This window comes from Triturus cristatus, chromosome 4_2 (genome assembly GCF_964204655.1).
Source record: "Triturus cristatus chromosome 4_2, aTriCri1.1, whole genome shotgun sequence".
NCBI lineage: Eukaryota > Metazoa > Chordata > Amphibia > Caudata > Salamandridae > Triturus > Triturus cristatus.
In genome coordinates, this window is record NC_140586.1 from 251,678,658 (window position 1) to 251,703,015 (window position 24,358).

Genomic DNA, 24,358 nt, shown 5'->3' on the forward strand with positions numbered 1-24,358 from the left:
CGTTCTTACCAAAAAACACCAGGGATAGGTCTACAACTATGTCTACTTCTAATATGGATGAGAGGATATCTTTCAAGCCTTTCCAATATGTTGTTAATTCAGGGCACTGGAAGAAAATGTGTAGATCATTGGCTTGTACAAGACTACATCTTGGGCAGCTTGGGGTCGGGATTGGTGCAAATTTTGCAATTTTGGCTGGGGTATAGTATAGTCTGTTTATTACAAAAAAATGATTTTTCTTCAGGGATGCCGGCTTTATATATTTATACAATAATTTTAATGATGGATAAAATAGCTCCTCAATGCAGGTGTCTAAAGGTGATCCATTCCAAACTGAGGAGGGAGAGGAGGTCTTGATTTCCTCTGCTTCCTGAATTCGAGCATACCATAAGGCTATCTCCTTCTTCCTCTGGGATGTATCTTGTAATAATTGCTCTAGTTCCCAGTTTCCGACGATGTTATGTTTTTCTGCCTCGTACCAACTTTTTAGTTGTAGATATTTAAACCTTGAGAGGTGAGGGCCTACTTTAACTGAGAGTACTTCCCAAGGAAGGATACCCTCTGAGTCAACCAGTTCTGACCACCTCTCCATACCTGAGTTTTTAATTGGTATTGCCAAACTGTCACACATACAAGGGGGGGTCCCCGGAGAATCCCAAATTGGAGCAAAATTTGAAAAATAGCCAATACCCCATATCTTCCTCATTTGATACCAATTTAATAAGGCAGATTTCAATACCTTTAGCCGGACCCTTTTAAAAAACCTTGGTGCACCATATTTGTACAAAAACCCGCCTTGCCGGCTGCCGCCCTCAACTAACACCATTTCCCCCAGTACTCTCCCCCATGCAGTTGTATCAGGGTAGGTTAATAGCATTCTAACAGCTTTAAACTGGAAGGACATTAGATACCAGTTGATGTCAGGCAAGGCTAATCCTCCTTTAAGTAACTTCCTCCTAAGCTTCTTCCACGACATCCTAGATGTTTTTTGGCCCCAAATAAAGCTACCTATTTTACCCTGTATCTTGGCTATGGTTTTACCAGGAAAGGTTAATGGAATAGCATTGAAAATATAGGTTAATTTAGGGAGCACAGACATTTTGCCCAAGTTTACCCTTCCAAAGATGGTCAAAGGGAGGTTCTTCCATTTGGCAAATAAATAATCTATGTCCTTTTCGATTTTCCCAAGATTTATTAAAGTAATTTTATTTAAATCTTTGACGATTTTTACTCCAAGATATCTAAATTCCTTACTCAGGGGGCCACTATTGTATGTGGTGTTCCAACACATTATCTCGGTTTTATCTGAGTTGGCCCGATACCCTGATACCTTACCAAATTCCCTTAACGTGAATTCCAGTTGAGGGATTGCATTCTCAGGATCGTTAGTGTAAACAATCACGTCATCAGCGTAAAGTGCCAATTTACATTCATAGCTTAATGATTTAAAAGGGGTAATGTCATTATTCAGTCTGATTGTTTGGGCTAGGGGCTCTATATAGAGGTTGAACAAAAGTGGGGACAGGGGACATCCCTGCCTTGTCCCTCTCTGAATAGGAAAGCTAGGAGTTAGTGAACTATTTAGGAGGATTTTAGCCGAGGCGCCTGAGTAACAGTGCGTAACAGTATGTATAAATACGGGGCCTATTCCCATGACCTCCAAAACTTGCCACAGATATCTCCAACAAACGCGATCGAATGCTTTGGCAGCATCTACTGCCACTACTGCCAGGGGGTCTTTTCTTGCTTCTGCCAGATCTATGTTTCCAATCAAAAGTTGGGTTTGATCTTGAATAACCCTCCCTTGTATGAAGCCTTTCTGGTCAGAGTTAATTAAACTAGGAGCTAACTTCGCCAGTCTCTCTGCTAAAATTCCCATGAAGATTTTATAATCTGCATTGAGCAGAGAAATTGGACGGTAGGAATCCGCCGCCAAAGGGTCCTTCCCGGGTTTTAAAATTAACACCAACGTGGCCTCACTCCATGATCTAGGCATCACCCCATTGGGACAGTAGATTGAGTTGAAAAGGGCGTGGAGTATTGGTAAAAGGTCATCTTGAAGTAATTTGTATATTTCGTTGGGGAGGGCATCAAGCCCTGCTGCTTTTTTGTTTTTTAACCGCTTTATTTGAATCGATATCTCCTCTGTAGTAATGGGAGCATCCAGAGCCATCTTGGAGGCCTCCGTTAAGACTGGAAGAGACTTATCTTTTAACCAATTAGATATCTGGGCTTGGGAGGGTTCAAGGTCTTCCTTGTATAGGTCTGAAAATAGTGTTAACAAAGTCTTCTGTATTTCTTCCGGGTCACTAGATTTATTTCCGCTACTGTCAATATATAACTCATTGATATCGTTCTTTGCCCTATCTAATCTTGCCTTCCAGGCCAGAATTGCCCCCGCTTTCTCCCCGTATTCGAAGACCTCCATGTTTCTAGTCTGCCATTGCGCCTTACACTTCTCATCTAAAAAGAGCCTAACGTTTTGTCTTGCCTCCTCCAGATTACCATTTATCAAATCTAGTTCCCGCGCAGCTCCGATTGGTGCCTCTCTCATCTCAGTCTCCAACGTAGCAATCTTTCCCTCAAGGGTATTTAGTTCCTGGGTCTTTATTCGATTTTTTAAACTTATTTGTGCTTGTATTAAACCTCTTAAGTTAGCCTTGTAGGCATCCCATACGTGATCTATGGAGGTTGATCCCAGGTAAATAGAAAAGAATTCTGAAGAAGAGCTACTAATAGATTGAATTATTTCTGGGTTCAATAACATTGCTCTATTCAGGGTCCATCGGGTTTGGGAACATTTATCGCTGATCGCATAAGCTACTAGTAAAGGTGCATGGTTTGATAAATGTGTCGGCAAAACCATAATGCTTGTAAAACTTTTTAACGCTTCTTTATTCACCAATATATAATCGATCCGTGAGGAATGATTATATTTTTTACTATAATAGGTGAAACCCTGGGTGTTGCTTACCTTGGCTCTCCATAGATCGACTAAGTTTAAGTTTGAAATTAAGTTTTTCAAGACCCTTCGTGATTTTGGAGTTGCTATTGTGTGACTTGCGTGGGAACTGTCTTTTACTGGATCGAGTTTTACATTAAAATCCCCTCCTACTATCAGGGGGGGATTTACTAACATTAGGCTACCTTGTAATTTAGCTAAGTATGAGGGGTCATCTGAATTTGGTCCATAGTAGGATGAACAAGTCATTTCGACTCCCCCGATATCTAGGAGGGCAATGATCCATCTACCTGATTGGTCCGTTTGGACCGACTTGATCCTACATGGGAACCCCTTTTTTACGACGATTGCTACCCCTCGGATGTTCGTTACTTGTTGTGAGGCACAAAAACATTGTACCCATGGGGTCTTTGAAAAGACCGCTTGAAATTCAGCTGGGTTTAAATGTGTCTCTTGCAGTAGACATATCTGTGCAGGTGTGAGCTCTAAATATTTTAATATCAATCTACGCCTACGCTCACACCTCAGGCCGTTTAAGTTCCAGGAGATATATTGGATTTTACGGACTTTATTCATCCTACTGGTTGTTGCCATGAGTTTTCCTTAAAGTAAACATTCTTCCTTATTGCTTTATTACTGTTAACTAGACCTAAATCTTGGTGCGATGAGGTATTTTTATTTTTATTTTTCCTCCCCTTACTCTGCCCTCCACCTAGTGTTACCCCCCCTCTCATCCCCCCTCCCACTCTTAACCCCTTAGTCTCCCCCACGTGACCCTTTACCCACCCATTATTCCCTAACCCTTGAGGAACCCTCCCTTCTATTAGGCTGATCTGAGCCTGTTCGGGTGCTTTCCTCTCGTGCTCTCCCCTATCTAAAAAACTGAGATATATATTGTGGGCGGAACCTTCCGGTTTAGTAACTATGTCTCCCTCCTGTTTTGTTACCCACCCTTTTTCTCTTGCTGGATTTTGGCAATGAATGTATCGACATCTTCCAGTGTCCGCAACATGTGCATATGGTTCTTCCACATGACCCGAAGGGTGGCTGGAAATCTTAATTGTGCTTTTGCCCCCAAGCTATTTATCTCTTCTAGCCTCTTCCCCATCTCCCACTGTCTTGTGGCTGTTATGTGGGAGATATCGGATCTTATAGTGAAGGAAAATGTGGGGTTTACCGTTGGTGGCGAAGATAGTGTCCCTTCTTTTAATGCTGCTGAAAGGATTAACTCTTTGACGGAATAGGTTAGGAAATTCACCAGTATTTTGCGTGGCTTCTGTTTCCCAATCTTTCTTTTGAAGGGGTCTCTGTGAATCCTTTGAATCTCATGATTGAGATCGATATTCGGCAAGTTTTTAAGGATAGTAGCCTTTAACAGAGTGATCAGAAAACCTTTCAAATCGTCCCCTTCAAGTGCCTCAGGGACATTTAAAATTTTTAGATTATTTCGCCTCGAGTGATTCTCTAGACGTTCCAGGTCGTCCTTCAGTTCTTTGTTCTCAACAGAGAGGGAATCTAACCTTGCTGTGGTAGTCTCTAAGGAATCTTTCAGTTTTGGTATCTCTTCCTCAAGTGTCTCGGTTCTAGCCGTGATCTCTTCCAGTTTTTTAGCCAGAGCATCACATGAGACCCGGATAGCTGCCTGGTTTGCCTCTGAGACGGAGAACCGCGTAGCCATCTCCGCTTGGTTTGTCTCTGAAATAGTAAACCTGGATGTCATTTCTTCCTTCATTGCTAACAACAGATCTGCTAATGAGCGTGGATCTGATGTTGAGGAATCTGAGGTCGGACAGCTTGATTCTCTCTGATTGATCGCTGATCCATTTTCCATTTCACCTTGTTCTTGATCCTTATTATGGACTTCCTCTTCTTGGTCCTCCTCTTGAACCTCTAGCACTGAGAATCTATTGGAGAGGACTGTTCCTGTAGGCGGATCTTGTTCTAATGACATTGTAGGGGTAAATTTTGCATGTTGTTTATTTAGCTCTTGATTAAGACCCCTATTGTCACTAATTGTGGCCTTCTTGGCTGTCTTAATCTTTACTGGCCTCCCCACCTTCTCTTTAGGCGTAGAAATGAGAGAAAGATCGGGGGGTGCCTGTAATGCGTTCGATGTGTCTGTTGGGGGAGCTACCCCCACCTGTTGAGGAGGGCTTGGCATGACTTTTCTTAGCGGTAGGGGGGGTTTGGCTGAAGATATAAGTGAAATAACCTGATAGTATGTTTTCATGAGGGTGAGGAACATGGCGGCCGTAGTGTGAGCGGTCGCGGGTGCGTTTCTCTCGCTCTCCTCTAATAGTATGACGGCGGGCTAATGAGGTTACCCATCGAACGCTGACTCCGGGGATCGTTCTGGAGATGAGAAAGGAGTGTTGGAGGCGCCGGCTCCCCTGTCCTCTGTCAGTCGAGAGGAACGCGTTCGCTTCCCGGGGCAAAGGTGGAGCCGTCTCGCGCTGGAAGTGGGAGGCGGCGGCAGCAGCGCGAGGAGGCAACGCTCTGCACTCGCAGCTTTGGCGGTCATTGTGGGGAAGCCCAGCACAACGTCCGCGTCCCGGAGTAAACAGTTTGGTGTCGAAGGTAGGGGGGGCCCGGTTGGAGTGTAAAATCCAGACCGAGGTCTCCGTGGGGGATTCCTTTTTTGAAATACTCGGATGGCGAGAGGCTGATTTCCCTGCTGGCGGTTCTGAGATCTGTAAGGGGCCCGGCGAAGATTATATTTGTTGTGGCGTTGTGTGTAGGGGGTGCTATCTAAAAGGGGGGGCCGCCCGCTCATTGGACTGTATGGAGAAAAGCACAAAACTATATGAGGGCATTTCCCCACCCAAGTTGAGTAGATATTCCTTGCGAGCAAGAGCAGCACACCTAGCCGCTAACAGGGATATTGTACATTTTTCCCAGAGGGTTCCAGCGCCCGTGGCAACAATCCCTGAGGTTACAGCTAGAGAGCTACCCACGGAGTCAGGGCAGTTAAAGGGGAAGTTAAGATTGTTAGAAAGGAGAAAAAAAAACCTTGTGACTAAAACTAAAGTCACTCCATCCCTGAAAACATACTATCAGGTTATTTCACTTATATCTTCAACAACAAACTTTCTTGACATTCCTGAGACTGCGGGGCACCAACCATGAAAATGTAATCCAAATAATGTGTCATTACCTTCCTTCCTGTCACATGTATGAAACGTTTCTGCAAAATTAACTGAACGCCTCAAACACTAAACATAAATTGAACACCCCATTGGCAACTCTTTGTCCACAAAAAACTGTCCCTCAAATTGCATGCACAACACAAGGCCCCGGGTTCCGATGGTATTCCCCCAGGCCTATATATTATGAAAGTGGAAACTTGGGTGCCTGTATTGACAGCAGTCTTTAATGCCTAGGTCCAGGTTGGCCGCCCTGATTCTTGGGCTTTATCAAACATTGTTCTAGTGTTTAAAAAAGGTGATCGGGATAGCACCCTTTGCTACAGACCTATCTCCCTTTTGTACTCCATGGTAAAGATGGTGGGTCGTATGGTTTTAGAACGACTGGTAAACTGGGCAGATGAGAAAACATTTAATCCGAGGTACAATGCAGTTTTCGTCTGGGGCACTCCACTGTGGAACAATGTTTAAACTTAAACTTGGTATTGAACAAGTACACCGTGTCGTGCAGCGGTTCAATCCAGGACTCTTGCTTACACTGCTCACTCTCCAGGTGTGCCATCGTTGCCCCCTGATGATTGTATTTAAGGACATTACCAGTCTGATGCAAAAGCAGGACCAACCTATGCGAGTGCTGAATTCCAACAGATCGGTGTACCATATCGCTATCATACAGTCAGCTGTTCTCAATCACCCTGTACCTTCTGTAGGACTCTTGGCAGAAGCATTATTGGTGGGAATGTGTAGAGTAGGCCCATGGTCAATCGAACCTGAAGGTATCACAAGTGAACCATTCCGAGAAAAGGGTGTGGGTCAAAGCAGAGGATTCTTCCTGTTCTGGTCGGTGACACAGAACATCCACTGTCACGTTGAAGGAGCCTGTGAGATGCGCCACAAATGGGAAAAACCTTGCAGCTGGGCCCACTATGGCAGTTGAATTGTCACCCATTACAGGGTCCATGCCCCACAATACCCAGAATTGTGATGTAGTAGGCAGTGGTGGTGTAGTCAGACAAAACGTGAATGGCACTCCCTGTGCAGGGTAACTAAGGCTCCATTGTTGAGAAAGTTTGCAAGTTTTCTGTATGGGCCTAACCCGTTAGGCATGACAACAGCATCAAAGTTTGACTCAAAGAGTTCCTCCAAGTGGGCAACTCTCTTGACCCTGTGGACATGTTGTGCAAAAGATTTGTCATAAAAATATGCCTAAGGTTTTCTTTCACAGTTCGGATAGTATCCATGAACTTCAGGTTTTCAAAGGAGGCATTGATAATGGCTTTGAGGTTAGCACTAGTATCAACACCATTGGGGGCGCGGATCACATGGGGTTGATGACTTGGAAGTCATAGGCTTTGTCTGGAGCAGTGCCAGGGGCAGAGCCTGTGGAGGCTCAGAGATAGGAGGAATCGGTGTCTGAGCTGCCAGAATCATCCAATCCGCATGATAGCCCTTACGTCTTGAAAGCACTTTAGAAGGTTCCAGAGTCATCATGAAAACAACCTGTATGGCCTGCCATAAGGCCAAGACCTGCACATGGTTGGCCAATAAAATCAGATATTCCGGCTTCATTTCTTTCATTGTTGGCATTGACTCCAAAGAAGAGCCTGACACTGGGAAATGACATCAGGACCCTGAACGGTCACAGAGGTGGAACTGCTTCTTTGAGGAAAAAGACTCCTTCCTATGGCACTTCTTGTATTTTTTTGTGGGAAGAGCCCTTAGGAAACTATTTCCTATCGAGTGAGTAACCTGAATGGGAAGGGGAACACTTTGAGGTATGCCTCTGGGCCTTTGCCAAAAGTAGCTTGGCTCCCTGTCCCTGAAGGCATTTAGGTGCATCAATGAACAGGAGTCATAGTCCCCCGCTTCATGTTCAGAGCCAAGACACGGCAAGCACATGTTGTGTGAGTCCTACAAAGACATGTTCATGCAGTTTCTGCAACCGCATTTCGAACCCTGAAATCACTGGAGAAGACAATTGACCTAGATACTGCTGAAGCAGAGAGATTTGATCTGGGAAGTAGCAAGATGAGCTCTGGACCAAGTTGATGAAGTGCAGGAAAACAGGAACTGTCAGGAGTGCACCACTTAAGACCTTGTAAACTCAAATGTCATCACATTCTGGACTTGCAGAGTTGCTGCTGAAGCCACACGATTCCATCTGGCGGCCTTGGAGAGCTGTTGCATGGGGTAAATATTCTGGATATAGTCAGATGCCTGGAGGATATTCACATGATGAGGAATCTGCGTGAAGAAGTAGCCATCAGAAACAGCTGTCTGCATGCAAGGTACATTACAGAAAGTGTTGTTGTCATGTTAAACCACAACACCATATTAGCTTCAGCACAGAAGGAGCCGTCGCAAAGGAAACCATACTACTGCAGCAGATTTTGCGCAAATGGACCGTGTTTATATGTATGTGTTTATTTGTATAGCGCAAACTCAGCAAAAAGGCAGCAAAGCACTGTACAGGGTCAAGGGCAAAACTACAGCCAACGAATAATGGGAGGAAACATCACCACATTAGTCTTTTCACAAGAAGAGCTGTCTAAATGGGACAGTACTACAAAACCCTTTTCACTGCAGCTGCTGTTGCATGGCAGACTACAGCACAACAGCAACTTCTCACAGAAAGATCTGCCTTAACAAGAGCTTTTCGTATCAACTGAGCCATATCACTGAATCAGATGTCTAACTGTATTCTACAGCAACACAGCCGACATGTGTCAGCAGAGGCAGCATCCTGGTTCTTCAATATAAGGAAAGGATTTAGGAGAAAGGCTACATCTGTCACAGATGAGGATCTTTCCTTTGCTCCTTTCATAGTTCTGATGGACATGTATGGCAAAGTTAATAGGAAGATTATGAATATATATACACATAGAGCCTGATGTATGACCCGCCAATTATCGAGTCGCAAATTGCGTTGCATTTGCAACTCGCTAATTGGGATGCACAACAGTATCTGAGACACTGTTTGTGATTCCCAATGGGGTCGTAAATTGCATGCCTCATGCATATTAATGAGGCTGTCGCAATTTGTGACCCTATTGAGAATGGCTGCACTCCCAGGGATGGTGGCCTGCTGGGGTCAGCAGACCTCCATGTCTCGGACTGCTTTTAAATAAAGCAGTTTTTTTTTTCTAAATGCAGTCCGATTTCCTTAAAGGAAAACGGGATGCATTTTTAAAAAAAATTAATCTTTTCAGTTTCATTTTTTAAGGGCACACAGTGGTCCCTGGGGGCACACAGTGGTCCCTGGGGCCACTGCCTGCCCGTAAAAAATATTTGCGCATGCATGCACAAATGGGAATGAGTCCCCTGGGGACCCCTTCCCGTTTTGCGAGTGGTTTACCACCCATCTGAAAAGGGTGGTAAACTGCGAGTGTTTTGTGAACAAAATTGTGGTTGCAAAACATTCTTACATAGCTTAAGGAGTCGCTATTAGGAAGGGACGCCCTTGGAACAACCCTTCCTAATAGCGAGTCCCTAATCCTAATTTGCGACTCGCTGAATGGGATTAGTACATGGGCCACAGGTTTTTTGCAGGAGCAAACGAGTCTAAAACCCATTTGCACACGCAAAAAACCTTTGTACATCTGGCTCTTAGTATGGGGAATTTTAGTTCTACATTCACTCCTGTGTGTGTCAGGTAGTTTCTCATTTCTGAATTACCCTGCTCCCTTCAATCCCCCTCTCACAGAATTTAGTGCTGTTTTACTTCAGATTCAGTCTCCTTCACCTGAAGATTTTGGCCAAGGTATTCTCAATTTTCTTAAAGTCCGGTCTCTTCTCTGGGTCCTCCTCCCAGCAGCTTCTTATCAACAGGTAGACCTTTTGGACACAAAAACAAGGGTCATTGCACATAAATAAGGGGACAGGGATAGATGAACACCTTGTAAGAATCTGAAACAACATGTAAAACTAAGGCTCAAGAAAGTATTCCGAAGGAGCACTCCTGAAAATTGGCACTGAATCTTGTCTAGTCAGAACTGTCTTGCTCAATAGTTCACAGGTCCATGACAGACAGACTGTAAAAATGTAAGTGGAAACGTGAGTGCAGTTATCACAGCTTAAGTTCTCTATCTCTAGCACAGACTATGTGAACTTTAGCTGCACCTTATTCTATGTCCTCAGAACTTATCAAGAACATCTGCTTGTATGCTTTACCATTCCTGGATGGAAGCAAATGTTCTTAACCCGTCAGCCGCTTTACTTGACACTGCACTCTACAAAGACCTAGTTTATCTCTCCCAGACTCTGTGAAAGACAGGAATGTAATACACTGCTTAATGACTGTGTAACTCAATTGTATAACCAGACCCAGCTTGTGCTGCTGTCTTGACATACTTGTAAGCATCAATTTCTAGAGGGGCACTTACTTGTGTATTACTTAGCTCTCAGTTGTTAAGCCTGCTACTAACATTACTGTCATTTCTACATTGTTCATTGAGCCAAAGCCTGTTTCTTCTAATTTGTGCTTGTTGCTGCAGTTGTTACAGGCACAACCACTACAGTTGCTAGCTGTTCTCAGCTGGTTGCCATACCACAGGTGCTCTTTTTATTAGTGTCTAATCATTTCTTGTTTCCACTGCCTGGGGAGTGCAGAATCCTCTTGATGAAATGTAAAATAAACAGAGGAAAAGCAAAAAAATGAAAGGGGAGCTATACAAATAGAAAATGCTAAACTAAAGGACTGACCAACCAGCCTGGACACTGAAGAGCACTCATTTTTAGGTGGATGTGAACATGTGATCAGAAAACGCCTCCATTCAGAGGGCAAGAGAACCAAAGACTTGTGAGGACTGCACCATTACCCCATGCAGTGCACTGTCATGGATGGAAGCAGAGTGTGAATGACACTCAGAAAGACCAATAGCAGAAGAGGGCTGACCCAAATACCCTTTATGTACCTAAATGCAAATATATTTATATATGGATGGATGTAATATAATTACTATAATATACTATTATTTTTATTACAAAACCCAAGCAGACAGCTGAGCCTGTCAGGCCTTTCAAAGAGATTCTAGCACTGCATGATACAGTGCAAACCTACCTCTAGAGTTTGTCACAAGGGTAACCACCATCAAAACCCTTCCCTAAAAAGGTAATCTGTGAGATTTCAGGTAACAAAATACCAGACTTCAGTTTTCAACACAGTGCAAAATTAATCCACCCCTAAAGGCCTATTAGCTTTAACATATGTGTTAATTATAAATAAATTAGGCCTACTGCCTTTTTTGTAACTTTTAATAATAAACAGGCCCCTTTTTCCCCTATGACTGGGGCAGAAAAAGGTGCGTAGAGCTATTGCAGGCACCCAGCCATGTTGCAAGGGTGCCTGCATTGCAGGGGCGATTGTTTATGTGCAGGAAGGGACACCTTCCTGCACATAAACAATCAGTAATGGTGATTTGATCTTTCAATGTGTGCTGCACACATAGAAAGAGCAAAAAACGAGGAGAAATTAATAATTTCTCCTTGTATCGCCATCCTAAAACCTTGTAAATCTGGGGCAGCGTCAAGAAGCAATGGGTGTTGCAGTGGAACACTGCAACACCCATTGCACTCCCCTTTGCCGCAGAGGACTTCGACGGAAAGGGGCATATTTACAAGGTAGCATTAAGCCACGCTAAGTGGCTTAGCGCCACCTTGTTTAGGGAAAATGCCGCTATGCCACCGGCGCTTCACAAAAAGTGTCCCTCCAGTGGCAAAATGGGATTGCAAATGTGTCCCCTTCTGTATTGAGCTTACGCTTTTCCACATGGTAATCATCAGGCATGTAGTCATAAAACTATAAACATATACACATATATAGATGGCAAGGCAACATTAAATCTCTCCTAAATGAGTCTAACAAGGATTTACACAGTGCAAATCTTCTGTACCCATGGCTTGGCAGGGAGGGTAATCAACACCAACACCCTTGCCTCCAGGAGTAAATTGTGTGATTACAACTAATAAAATAAATACCTGCAGGCTGTGATACAGAGTAATAACAATCCACCCTCTAATGTCTATTCACTTTATGTAGCACCTCGGTGCCAGTGCTGGCTAACATAATATCTCATCGCTCTGTCCTAGGAATGTCCATTTAGTGGCAGGTACATTCAGGATCCATCTAGCACTTTTTACAAATTTCTGTTGATTGAGGTGTGTTGAGCAAACTTTAAGGCCACTAAACTCACCCTGTTGAAGTAGATAAAATGGGATACTTCAACCCAACAGTCAAACCAAAATGGCCGCTTTGTGGCATAGGACCAACCTGACACAGTAAGAACAGGGCTCTGGCTCGCAGACATGTATTGCACAATGTGCCCAAGTAAGATTACTTCTAAGCTAAAAATGAGTCTAATATGGTAAATTTCCAAATGGGTAGAACAAATAATTTTTTCTCGCGGTAATATGATGTAGTCTAATAATGAATTAATCAGAGAACCGAGGGTCCCTCACCTAGCACAATCAAGTAAAAATTCTACTGTTTGTTTTGTCTGCTGAAGACGGCACCTGGTGCTAGTTTTTACTGGCACTTAGCTCACAAATCACCATAGGATTGATACACGTCTCAGTTCCTTTTAACATACAGCGTCATTTCCTATGTAACTAATAATGAGTACAAGGGGGCAGATTTATAACGGACTTGCGCCACTTTTACGCTGCCGTTGCGTCACTTTTGTGACGCAGCGGCATGTTGCGCCCCATTTACAACATCTAGGGAGATGCGTCACGTTGTAAAGCTTGCGCCACATGTGGGCGTACCTGCACAGGGGGGGGCGTTCCGGCGCAGGAAGGCCTCCGAAAAGTGGCTGAGTGAAATCTAAAAGATTTCACTCTGTCACTTTTCCGGCCATGCTGCGTCAAAACCCTGCGCCTGCTTGAAGCAGGCGTAAGGATTGACGCAGCATTGTAACGATAGGGCACCCCCAAGCCTTGCTGGAGCTGCGTCGCGCTTGCGACGCAACTCCAGCAATGCGCCAACCTTCCGCCATCAGATGCGTCACGCATCTGTTTATCCTTGCGCCACGATGCGCTGCATTGTAAATGCGGCGCATCTATTGTGGCGCAAGGGTAAACTTTCGTGACGCATCTTCCCTGGCGCATCCATGCTGATTTGCAGGGATGCGCCAGGGAACATAAATCTGCCCCAAGGTTTTTTATGTACCTTCAGTTGTTACTGCATGCTTTTTCCCCATTTCTTAGAGACAGAGCCAATTAACTTGAACCAAGAAACCAATTATGATTGGGCTGTTAAATTTCAAGGTGTAAGGTAACTCCTTTAACCACTCGTCAGTTTTCCAGATTTTGAGGTCATTACCAAAACCTTCAACTCTCCGCAGGTAAACTTTTCCAGGTCAAATGTGTCAAAACGTATTGGAGGAAAGTACCAAGTAAACACTAATGCATGTGGAATTTAATGAAGGAAGCAGCCCATTCCATGTTATGCCCCATTTCTAGGAAAGCAATTGGAACAGGAGGTATTTACAGCACCTGCTAAATACCTCATCCTGTGTTGTTGGTACGCACTGGGAGTGCTATATCCCACACACCACCCACCCTACTTGTAATCTGGGCCTAAAACTTTCTTTAAAACTTTCGACAGCTACAAATTTCCACAGCTACAAATTTCAACAAATCTCTTGATCTGGTCGCCACAAGTGCCTCACATCCAACTCTTCTGCGCGCACCGAGTCCATCTTCAGGTCTGGGCGGAAAGGAATCAGCTCCTTGGCATCATGAACTCTGCACAGTTTCTCTAAAATATTGGAAAATAATAACACTTTTTAGTTTTGTTCCATATTTTAGAATCATAATCAAAGTTTTCTCAATTCGGACAGTTATTGTGAACATCGCAAGCATACATCTCCAATCGACAACCTACAAGACAAAGCTGCTTAGATTTCAGGTGTGTTTACATGGAGGTATTGACAATAGCAATAACTGGCATAGCTGAGAGTTATTTCATTACTACACCTAACCATGAAGCTCTTTAAAGTACGTTTTGCCGGCATATATAAATGTTTATGAAATTCCCAAATTTGTTAATGTGGGGTACCTGACTGACCAATTTCTGGTCACATCAGTCACTAGTTTCACATCAATTTGGGGCGGAAGGGCACTGGCGGTATCATAGACCCAATAATGTCTGTGGTATGGCTTGCATGTATTCTCCATATTACATTTAACTCCTTAAGTTGACATCTCTTTGTAATGGTGCCATTTGCCTCACTTCTCTACTTTTTGACTTGTTTGTTAATGCATGAATGTGCTGTAGGTGTATTTGCGATAGGCATTGATGCTCTGTAGTCTGTACAGTTAGTTGCAGGGTCATACATGAAGAACACAATGTCACTATTTTCCTTTCTTTCTGCGCTCATTAGGAGACACATCATTTTAGCCAGACAAAACCAAATGAGCTGCTGATAAAAACAGTGTTTTATTACATAAACATCTTCCATGCTAAGGCTCTTTGAGAGGAGCATTTTCATGCTGGGAATTATCATGGAACCGCTGCAAACTGTGACTGAGATGCAGCCCTGCTGACTTCATCCTCCATCCAGCTAAGGGGGATCACCTGTGCACTGCGACCAGCTTCGTGACACCTAAGACCAAGGATTGGGGGTTAAACTATCCCACTGATATGACAAAAAAATGCCATTGCTATGCTCTCTTTAGTATAGTGTAGGTACAGCAAGGAATTGACAAACATTAGCAACAATTAATATGGCTGAGTTGTTCTTCCTGTTTACCATTCCAACAATGCTGATTGCAGTAACATGGCTCATCTTTCTGATATTTACACCTCACGCTTTTTATGCAAGAATATGATCATTTCAATAACATGTTTGAAAATGCATTGTATCTTTCTTGTGTTTAACTTGGGTGCGCAAGAGTGGCAAAGGAAGGGGTTAGCTCAGTTTCCACGGATTCCTTGGGAATCAGTGTCATGTTCGAGGTTGTCAACATCATCTGTTACCCTGGTTGGTTTAGGGGTTAGATGTAGTATTTTGAGCTAGCTGTAACCCACCATTACTCTCGGATGGTATTTGTGGGCTGAGTCCCTATATTCTGAAGTTCGTGTTTGTCTAACACACAGTCCTGTTATATTTGCAGGAACCATATAACGTGGGGCCACCAATGTTTTACATCAGGTACTTATTTAATGGTCTCCTGAGTAGTTTTCTCGCATGTGCCCAATGCTCCTTTTCGCCTCGGCATGGAGCCATCAGTGGTGAAAAGGAACTATCCTCCTCAGCTTAATAGGAAGCACCAATTTATGTTTGTAGGTTGTTCAAGTTTGAACGTTTAAAAGGATCACCCCACTAAAGTCCTTAACATCTTTGAAATCCATTAATTAAAATGGTGCTAGCAGTCAACACACGCCCCTGCATAATATCGCAATCAAACATGCTGGAAAAAGAACTCGCCTTATCATATTATACCCATAAGGTCCAGCTCGCAAGTGTCAACACAATATCCAATTAAGCATGACGCTAGACAACCCATTGGGGAAATTCACCATTTGAATATTATGATAAAATTGAGCCTTGCATCCCGCCAATAAATAATCCTCTATTTTCTGTAGCCAAACCTGATCATTCTTACTGTATAGTCTTGGACTATAGACATTCAAACAGTCACACATCCATTTTTGCAATACAAAATTCACATAGCACAGCTTTGATGAACAACATTTCGCAAGAAATACAAAACTACATTAGACATTTCCAATGGTTTTTTATGTCAAAATATAGTGTCTGAAAGCAGAAATTTGATGGTGTTTACGACTTTAGGGGCCCAAAGAAAATTTTGTAGGCTCCCACAGGGGTATAAGAACAGTCCAGGTCTGCTTACTGCCCATATAACATCAATTTTACAAGAAATTGACTTAGAAGCGTTGTCATGAGTTGATCACATTTACCTCACAGATGGTCATTTAAACACACAGTTGCCGAGAGTAAATCACATAATTTTGCTTATTTTCCCTTTTCCTTTTTCCTTATTTCCTCCCTTTACCTTTCCCCGCCGCTGCTGCCCCCGTGGCCCCTCCCCACCAGCACGACCGGACCAATCCAGCTCCCTTCCCCGCTCCCGCCTCCCAGCTGTCTAGCCCTCCCCTTCCCCTACTTAATGGCAGCCGCTGCGGGGAAAAGCGAGCAAGGCCACTGACTCATTGTCAGTGAAATTGCTCTCCCACCCTCGCAGTTCCACCATGAAGTGAGGCCTGTCCCTGCACTCTCGAGTGATGGTGATTGAGGCCCTCCTCCACCCGCAGGTTTCCCTGGTGGTCCAGTGGACCTCTGTCTCCTTCCTCTCGCTCCGCTTTTTCACTCGTTTTCACTTGTTTTTCTACCCTCTATTATTTTTCACCTTTCTGCACTTTTCTGCATCTCTGCTCTTTTCTGTTTTATTTCTGCTTATTTTCCCTTTTCCTTTATTCCTTATTTCCTTCCTTTACCTTTCCCCGCCGCTGCTGCCCCACGTACCCTCCCCCCAGCACGACCAGCGTGACCGGCCCAATCCAGCTCCCCTCCCCGCTCCCGCCTCCCACCTGTCCAGCCCTCCCCGACCTCTCCCCGACCCCTACTTAATGGCGGCTGCACCGCTGGCGTTGAGCTGGCGCGCCAAAGACAAGCTCCTCTGCGCCCGTCCGCGACCCGACCGTGACCAGCGCCAGGAACTCTGGACCTCCGCACCACCAGCGCTATGACCCAGCAGCACTCCACACACTCAACCCAGGCCACAACAACAACTGCAAGCTAGCATCACCGGCTGACACCCACGGACCCTTCAGCTGTCACCGCTGACGGCACACCGCCAGCACTGCCAAGAACTTGGACCCAACACAACCCAACCGCAAGAACACACCCGAACCGAAGAACCTGCAATGCATCCTCCTCAACGTCCGATCCCTCCACAAACACACCACCGAAATCTGGGACCTCCTCGACAGCACCACCCCGGAAGTAGTGTTCTTCACTGAAACCCAGACCAACACCACCTCGGGACCGGACATCGCCATTCCCCAAGGATACAAGCTCTCCAGGAAGGACCGTCACTCCCGTTAGGGAGGAGGAATCGCCATCATCCACAAATCCACCCTTTGCCTGAGCACACTCCCAGACAAGCCCACACCTACACTTCAAGATACTGACCAGCCCCACCACCACCCTCCAAGGAACCCTCAACTACCGACCCCCTTGGACCCCGCGGACCGTTCACCAACTCCATCATGGACATCATCTCCCTGCATGCCATCGCATCCACCAGCTACACCCTGCTGGGAGACCTCAACTTCCACCTCTACAACCAACTGGACCCCAACTACACATCCCTCTTGGACAACCTCCACAACATTGGACTCCGCCAAATCGTGACCAAACCCAGGCACTAAGCAGGACACACCCTCGACTCCCTCTTCACAACAGGAAACTCCATCACCTTCAGCCACACCACCGAATTCCCATGGACTGATCACCGATGCATCCACTTCACCTTCAGAACACCCACCATCCACAGACACCAGCACCTGCTCCCACGAAGAAACTAGGCCAGAATCACCAATGACCAGCTCACCTCCTCACTCAGCAACTCCACCCCAACCATCGCAGAAAATGAAGACCTCAACACCGCAGCTCGAACCCTGCACAGATGGATCTCCGACAGTTCCAACACCATAGCCCCCTCAAGAATAACAACAACAACCACGCCAAGAAAGCCAGATGGTTTACCACTGAACTCGAGAGCCCAGACGCACCTGCCGTGGCCTCAAAAAGGCGTGGAGGAATACCGAATCCACAGAAGCACACAACAACTTCAGAGCCGCCACAACACCCACCACCAACTCATCAGAATAACAAGGAAAACAGCGATTGAAGACAGAATCTCCACACACGCACACAACAGCAAAGAACTCTTCAGCATCATCAAGGAGTTCGCCCAACCCACCAGCGAGTCTACTGACATCCCTCCCTTCCTCACAAGATCTCTTTGACAAACTCAGCACCTTCTTTCACCACAAAACCAAGAGCATCTACGACAACTTCGACGAAGACAACCAACACACTGAACCCCCACCAACCACCCCGACACCCTGAAGCCAGCGATTGATAACTGGACAGCCCTCACCACCGAAGACACACTGAAGACGATGAAGTCATTCCACTACGGGGCCCCCACGGACCCCTGCCCCCACCACATCTTCAACAGATCCACCAACACCATCGCACTCTTGCTCCGCCACACCATCATAGCTCCCTGGCGACCGCCTCGTTCCCCGACGACTGGAAACACACCGAGGTCAACCCCCTCCTGAAGAAACCCTTGGCAGACCCTACCGACCTCAAAAACTACAGACCCATCTCCCTGCTCCCGTTCCCAGCGAAAGTCATCGAGAAAGCCATCAACAGCCAACCCGCCACATTCATCGAAGAGCACAACATCCTCGACTCCTCCCAATTCGGCTTCAGAACAAACCACAGCACGGAGACCGCCCTCCTCGTCGCAACAGACGACATCCGCACTCTACTGAAAAAAGGAGAAACAGTAGCACTCATCCTCCTCAACCTCTCAGCGGTGTTCGACACAGTCTCCCATCACACCCTAATACGTAGACTCCACGACGCAGGGATCCAGGACAAGGCCCTCAACTGGTTCTGCTCCTTCCTCTCCGGCAGAACGCAGCGGGTCAGACTTCCCCCTTTCCTCTCGGACCCAACACCAACCACCTGCGGAGTCCCTCAGGGGTCCTCCCTCAGCCCCACGCTCTTCAACGTCTGCATGGCTCCGCTTGCCCCCATCGTCAGAACCTACGGACTCAACATTGTGTCATATGCAGACGACACCTAACTCATCCTCTCTCTATCCAACGAACCCAACACCGCCAGACACAACTTTCGAGAAGGCATGGAAGCCGTCGCCAAATGGATGAAAAACAGCTGCCTACAACTAAACACCAACAAGACAGAAGTACTCCTCATGGGCCCAAACCCCGATGCCTGTAATGACACCTGGTGGCCCCCCGCCTTCAGAAACCCGCCAACCCCCACGGACCATGCACGCAACCTAGGAATCATCCTGGACTCCAAGCTCAAAATGGACCACCAGATCAACTCCGTCTCGTCCTCCTGCTTCCACACCCTCCGCCTCCAATGCAAGACCTTCAAATGGATCCCCCTCGAACACAGAAAAAGACCGTCACTCACGCCCTGGTCACCAGCTCACTCAACTACTGCTACGCACTCTACGCCGGAATGAACACAAACCTCACCTGCAAACTACAGAACATCCAGAACGCCACCGCAAGACTGGTCCTCAACCTGCCAAGACCCTGCCACATCTCCCAGCACCTGTGCACACTCCACTGGCTCCCCATTGAGGCTAGAGTTACCTTCAAGATACTCACCCATGCACACAAGGCCCTCCACGACACAGGACCAGCATACCTGAACAGCAGACTCAAATTCCACGCATCCCAAAGGACCCTACGATCAGCCCAGCTCTCCTACGCCGTGGTCCCCCACACCAGAAAATCCAGATCGGGAGGCCGCTCCTTCTCCTTCCTCGTGGCCAAGGCCTGAAACGACCTTCCGCTCCAACTCAGACAGACAACATTGCTTCCCATCTTCACAAGAAACCTCAAAACCTGGCTCTTCGACAGACCTCCTCCTTGATGGACTGGAACCTGCATCCCCCCACCCCTAGCACCTTGAGACCCTCACGGGTGAGTAGTAGCGCTTAACAAACGTCTGATTGATTGATGGCTACAAATTAAATAAAAATAATCTAAGATTGCGTTTCTAGTGACCTATTTTTAGGATATGAATTATCAAATGAAGGCAGACGCCATGCCCCGCACTTCTTAGGAAAGTGTGCTCTTCTCCCACCACCAAATACATTAAAAAAGCTGCAACCACTTTTAGGTTTTCTCAACTTTGGTAGACTATACATACCAGATTACGCACAGAGGGTTAAATGGTTGTACGATTTAATTTTTCCCGATTTTTTTAGACAAAATTTGGACTTCAGAGCATACCACTCTTCTCAGAACATTGCAAACAGACATGCTTGCATCCAAACACTTGCATACTCATGTAAACAACACTAATGTAGTCATCTATAACATTGCGAGTTCTACCGGCTATACATACATTACCTTTAATGAACAGTGCCTATTTGCATGTAAATCACATTTATATTCTAATGCAGAAATGTGTTTTGCTTCCATTAAAAAAATTCTGACAGTTCAAATAGATGTCCATAAGGAGCATCCATTGGTTCAGGGGAAACATATAATTGTGGTTGCTTCCATTCCAGCCTTAGAGGTTATCACAAAAGCAAGCATTCCTAAAGCTAAAGCCTTACATCCATGATGGATCCAGTGGGACACCTCCTTGATAGCTACTGATGTAGATTTATGATTTTGACCCGAGCCCAGGAATTTCTCCAGTATGAACAGGATTACCCCATGTCAAATGAAATGTTGCCTCTAGATCAGTATGACTTATTATCTATAATGATTGTTCAGTTCAGCCTGTGGTTGGTACTAAACATAAATACTCTGCAGCGTACGCTGCCGTGAAGGGTGTCATGTTTTGAAAGATGGTGATTTTCAGGCACAAAAACCATGTACAGAAACTTTAAGGGCCTGTAGTGCTCAACTGGCTGAACTGAAAGCTTTGGTTCTGGCACCGCAGATAACGGACCCTGAATTCCTGACACTTATAGTGTGTGATTCCTATTACTGCATCCAGTGCTATAATGAAGATTTACACTATTGGCGCTTGGATGGATTCAGAGATTCTAAAGGTAACACACTCAAACATAAATTCTTTGGGGAAAAGTGGCAGCTCTTAAAGATGCTCTGTCATGGGCATATGTTATTCACACATTGGGACATCAAAGTATTGGTGTACACATTGTAAGGAATACACAGGCTGATGAACCTGCCAAAGTGGCAGTTAAGACAGTCTTAGCGACTGTGATTACTCATTCTCATACAAGAATAGATGAGGACATTAAGGCTGTGGTTAATGCTTCAGCTAGTGGCATGCCCCTACCTTAGGATTTTCCCCAAAAATACTCCTGTCTGTTGAGTGCCCAAAACATTCTATTTGTATACATTCCCAGGAAGGGAGATCAAGTGATACCCTACCAGGACCGCAGGTTAGAGCTAATAATTGCTGCACACAAGACACTAGCGTCTGTCCATGCTGGTGTGGTGGCTACAGTTTCTTTGCTACAGAAACACTACTGGTGGCAGGGTCTTTTTAAACAGACTAAACAATATGTCCTTTGCTGTGACATTTGCCAGCAAGTTCGAAGTTCCTTCATTGCCTGCTCATCGAAGACACGCCTTCTAGTATCTCATAAACCACTAAATTGTGTGTATTTGAATCATTGTGGACCACCCCATTCGAATGGTGTGTTTCCCTTTTTTTTATTGAGTGTTGATTCATGTTCTCGATTTCTATGGGGTGGCTAGAGCAATCGTCTGACGTTTAAACTGTTAAAGGTTTGCAAGTCTTTATTGGTAGATATGCAGTAGCAGCATTCCACCCAGACTATGGACTAACCTTTGCCTCTAAGATTACCAGGATACTATGGGCACCCTGAGTGTTGTTGTGCATTATTCCTCTTCCTATCATCCTGAGGGAAATGTGATAGTGGAGCGGAAAAACCATGACTTAAAGCAGCCCGCACAGCTAGAGTGTTGGAGTTAGGTTGTAGATGGATCCATCACCTGTATGGAGTCCAGAGAGCTTTAAACAATCTGCCTAGAGTAGGCTTCGTCAACAGGTAGCTCTGGAGCAACTGGTAGCCCTCAACCTCCCTAGAAGTGGTTCTCTGTGTGCAGCCCAGCCCTTAAATACGAAGCTGTAGTTTGGTTGAGTTAGTAGGTGTATCTCAGAATTGAAAAGATTGTTTTTCGAGATGAAAATGTGTACATCTTTAGAACTCATAAGCTGATGATAAATCATGCACCTGGGTGCCAGCAGCATTGCAGCTATCACTATCATGTAATACCCATGTAGAGGCATTACAAATTGAAAAAGCATTTTCATATTACTGCTGGCAACACTGCCCAATGGCACTGAGGTGATCACTGCTGGTAATAACTCACGGGGTAGCGACTAATGTAATCTTGTCTGACATGGTCACTATTAAAACTAATAATATTAGTAGCTCAGGATGGTTTCCATTGAACATAAGTAGCTCTTATTATCGGAGAGGTTGGAGACTCCAGGCCTAGAAAGATCTTTTGGTGATTGTAGCCCCTATGAGGTCCTGTTCGGGGTCTAGATATATGTTCCAGATCTTTATAACCCTGGTACAGCAGCGGCTGATCTGCACTTTGACATCACTGAACATTTTGCTGTCTTAAAGGAATTATAAGACTTCGGAAATGAGCACTCCAATTTGAATGCTAAACGTTCTGCCACTGACAAAGTGAAGGAGCATCCAGTGACTTCTAGCTGGAGCCCTAAAGTTGGGGATCTAGTTCTGCAGAAAATTACAGAAATAAGGGTATTCGGACCATCCTAGCATGCCCCGGTGCCTGTGCTTGCTGATCAAGGTATCCAAACTGTGATTTTGCCACTGCTTGCTGGTTGTGAACAGAAACAACAAGTTTTCATTGATTTAATTAAGCTTCATAATGTAGCCAGACCTGCACAGTAGGCCATAAGGTTATCTGGATAGTTCCTTATCTCCTCTCTTTACTCTGCAGGAGATCCCTCTCCATGTTGTAAGCCAGTGGTTCCCAGTCTGTGTGCCGTGTCTCCCTGGTGCGCCGTTAAAACTAGCCTGGGGAGCCATGCACCAAGCACTTTGATGCATTTAATGGTGAAGGGTTTGTTGGCTTCAGTTAAACTAATTAGACCTAAATGCATGATATTGATGATTTGTAAGTGACATGCCTAAAGCCGGAAACGTAGTGCTTAATTGATGGCATATCGAGGGAGATGACCTCCATATTTAACTATATCCCCACGTTTCATACTCCCTAAGTACACCTGATTAATTTTGTTAGACTTGTTGATGCTTTTGTTTTTTTCAAATGCATTTCATACCAATACAAGTTAACAGGAAAGTAAAGTTGTCCTGTCTCTCAAGCACACTAAGGGGTTGATTCCGATTTCGTTTGGAAGGGCTCCAAATCGTATTTGCATTTGCGAAATCAGATCCTGAGCACTTGTTTCCAACCAAATCGTACACACTTCCCAACTACAGAGTACTATGCCTGGAAACTGGTAGGGCTGTCCGAATCGGTTCCGAACGGCATTCGGACAGGTCGCGTCTTTCGAAGCCAAATTGTACAGCTCTATGGGCTCGGTTTCTGAGCGAGTGAGGACGATGGCCGAATTGGACAGCCGTTCTGATTCGATTTCTCCGGAACGAATCGGCTGCCACCGGAATCTGTCTTTGGGGACCCATAGCAGGCCTCCCTTCAACCGGGGCCTTCCGAATCGGGCCCATGGGGGTACCCATGGGTGCCCCCTTTCCAACCATGCATATTGTGGCAGGCACTATGGAGTGCCCACCACAGGGTGCAAGGTTTTTCCCAGCCACCCCTTTCTTCAATGGGAGCCTGTGTTCTTGTTCCGAACACAGGCTCCTATTGAAGTCCATGGGAATCCGATCAAATTGCATCCAGAAGCATTCGGATGCTTCCAAATAGCTCGTCGGACCCCCAGTACCAGTCGTCTGGAAAGCATCACGGGACCGATTCGGTAGGAATGCTTTCCAAATGAGATTGGAATTGGGCCATAAGTGTTATTAATATTGACATGTGTACTTGAACCATAGGTACTTAAAGTACACATTTCTTCCAGTACACACACATTTCCAGAAAGGCCTGCTCTCTCCATGAGCACAGGGAAGTAAAACACCATATAAGGCACAATACCAGTATTTGTAAGCAAGAAAGAGAGACATTTAAAAAAATAAAAAATCAGAGGAATATATTTGGCTTGCATTGAATTGGAGGCAATTTTAGGGAGGAGACAGCAAAAATAAAGCTGTATTTGGTTTAAAAATCATGAGTCTCCCTGCTGAGACAGATGTGTTGGCACGTATGATATGGGTAGAAATGGAAGTGCATGCACATATTCTTCCAGCACAGAAACACTTTGGCAATTGGGCCTACATGCATAGTGATGCTATCTAGTACTGTAAGCAGGATAAAAAAAGTTTGAGAGTGTTCTCTAAAAAAGGCATGCGAAAAGAAGTGTAACTAGTAATAGTTTCATCC

General features: G+C 45.3%; 1 protein-coding gene across 1 annotated transcript in view; it reads right to left on the bottom strand.

Annotated features, from left to right (window-relative positions):
• LOC146833580 (guanylyl cyclase C-like) overlaps positions 1-24,358 on the bottom strand; it is a 619,755-nt gene that overhangs the window by 157,835 nt on the left and 437,562 nt on the right. The window contains exons 19-20 of the mRNA XM_085601439.1: positions 13,773-13,861; positions 9,848-9,939 (exon numbers count right to left, since the gene is read on the bottom strand). Coding sequence (XP_085457565.1) covers positions 9,848-9,939; positions 13,773-13,861 — 181 coding nt within the window. The remainder of the gene's footprint in view (positions 1-9,847; positions 9,940-13,772; positions 13,862-24,358) is intronic.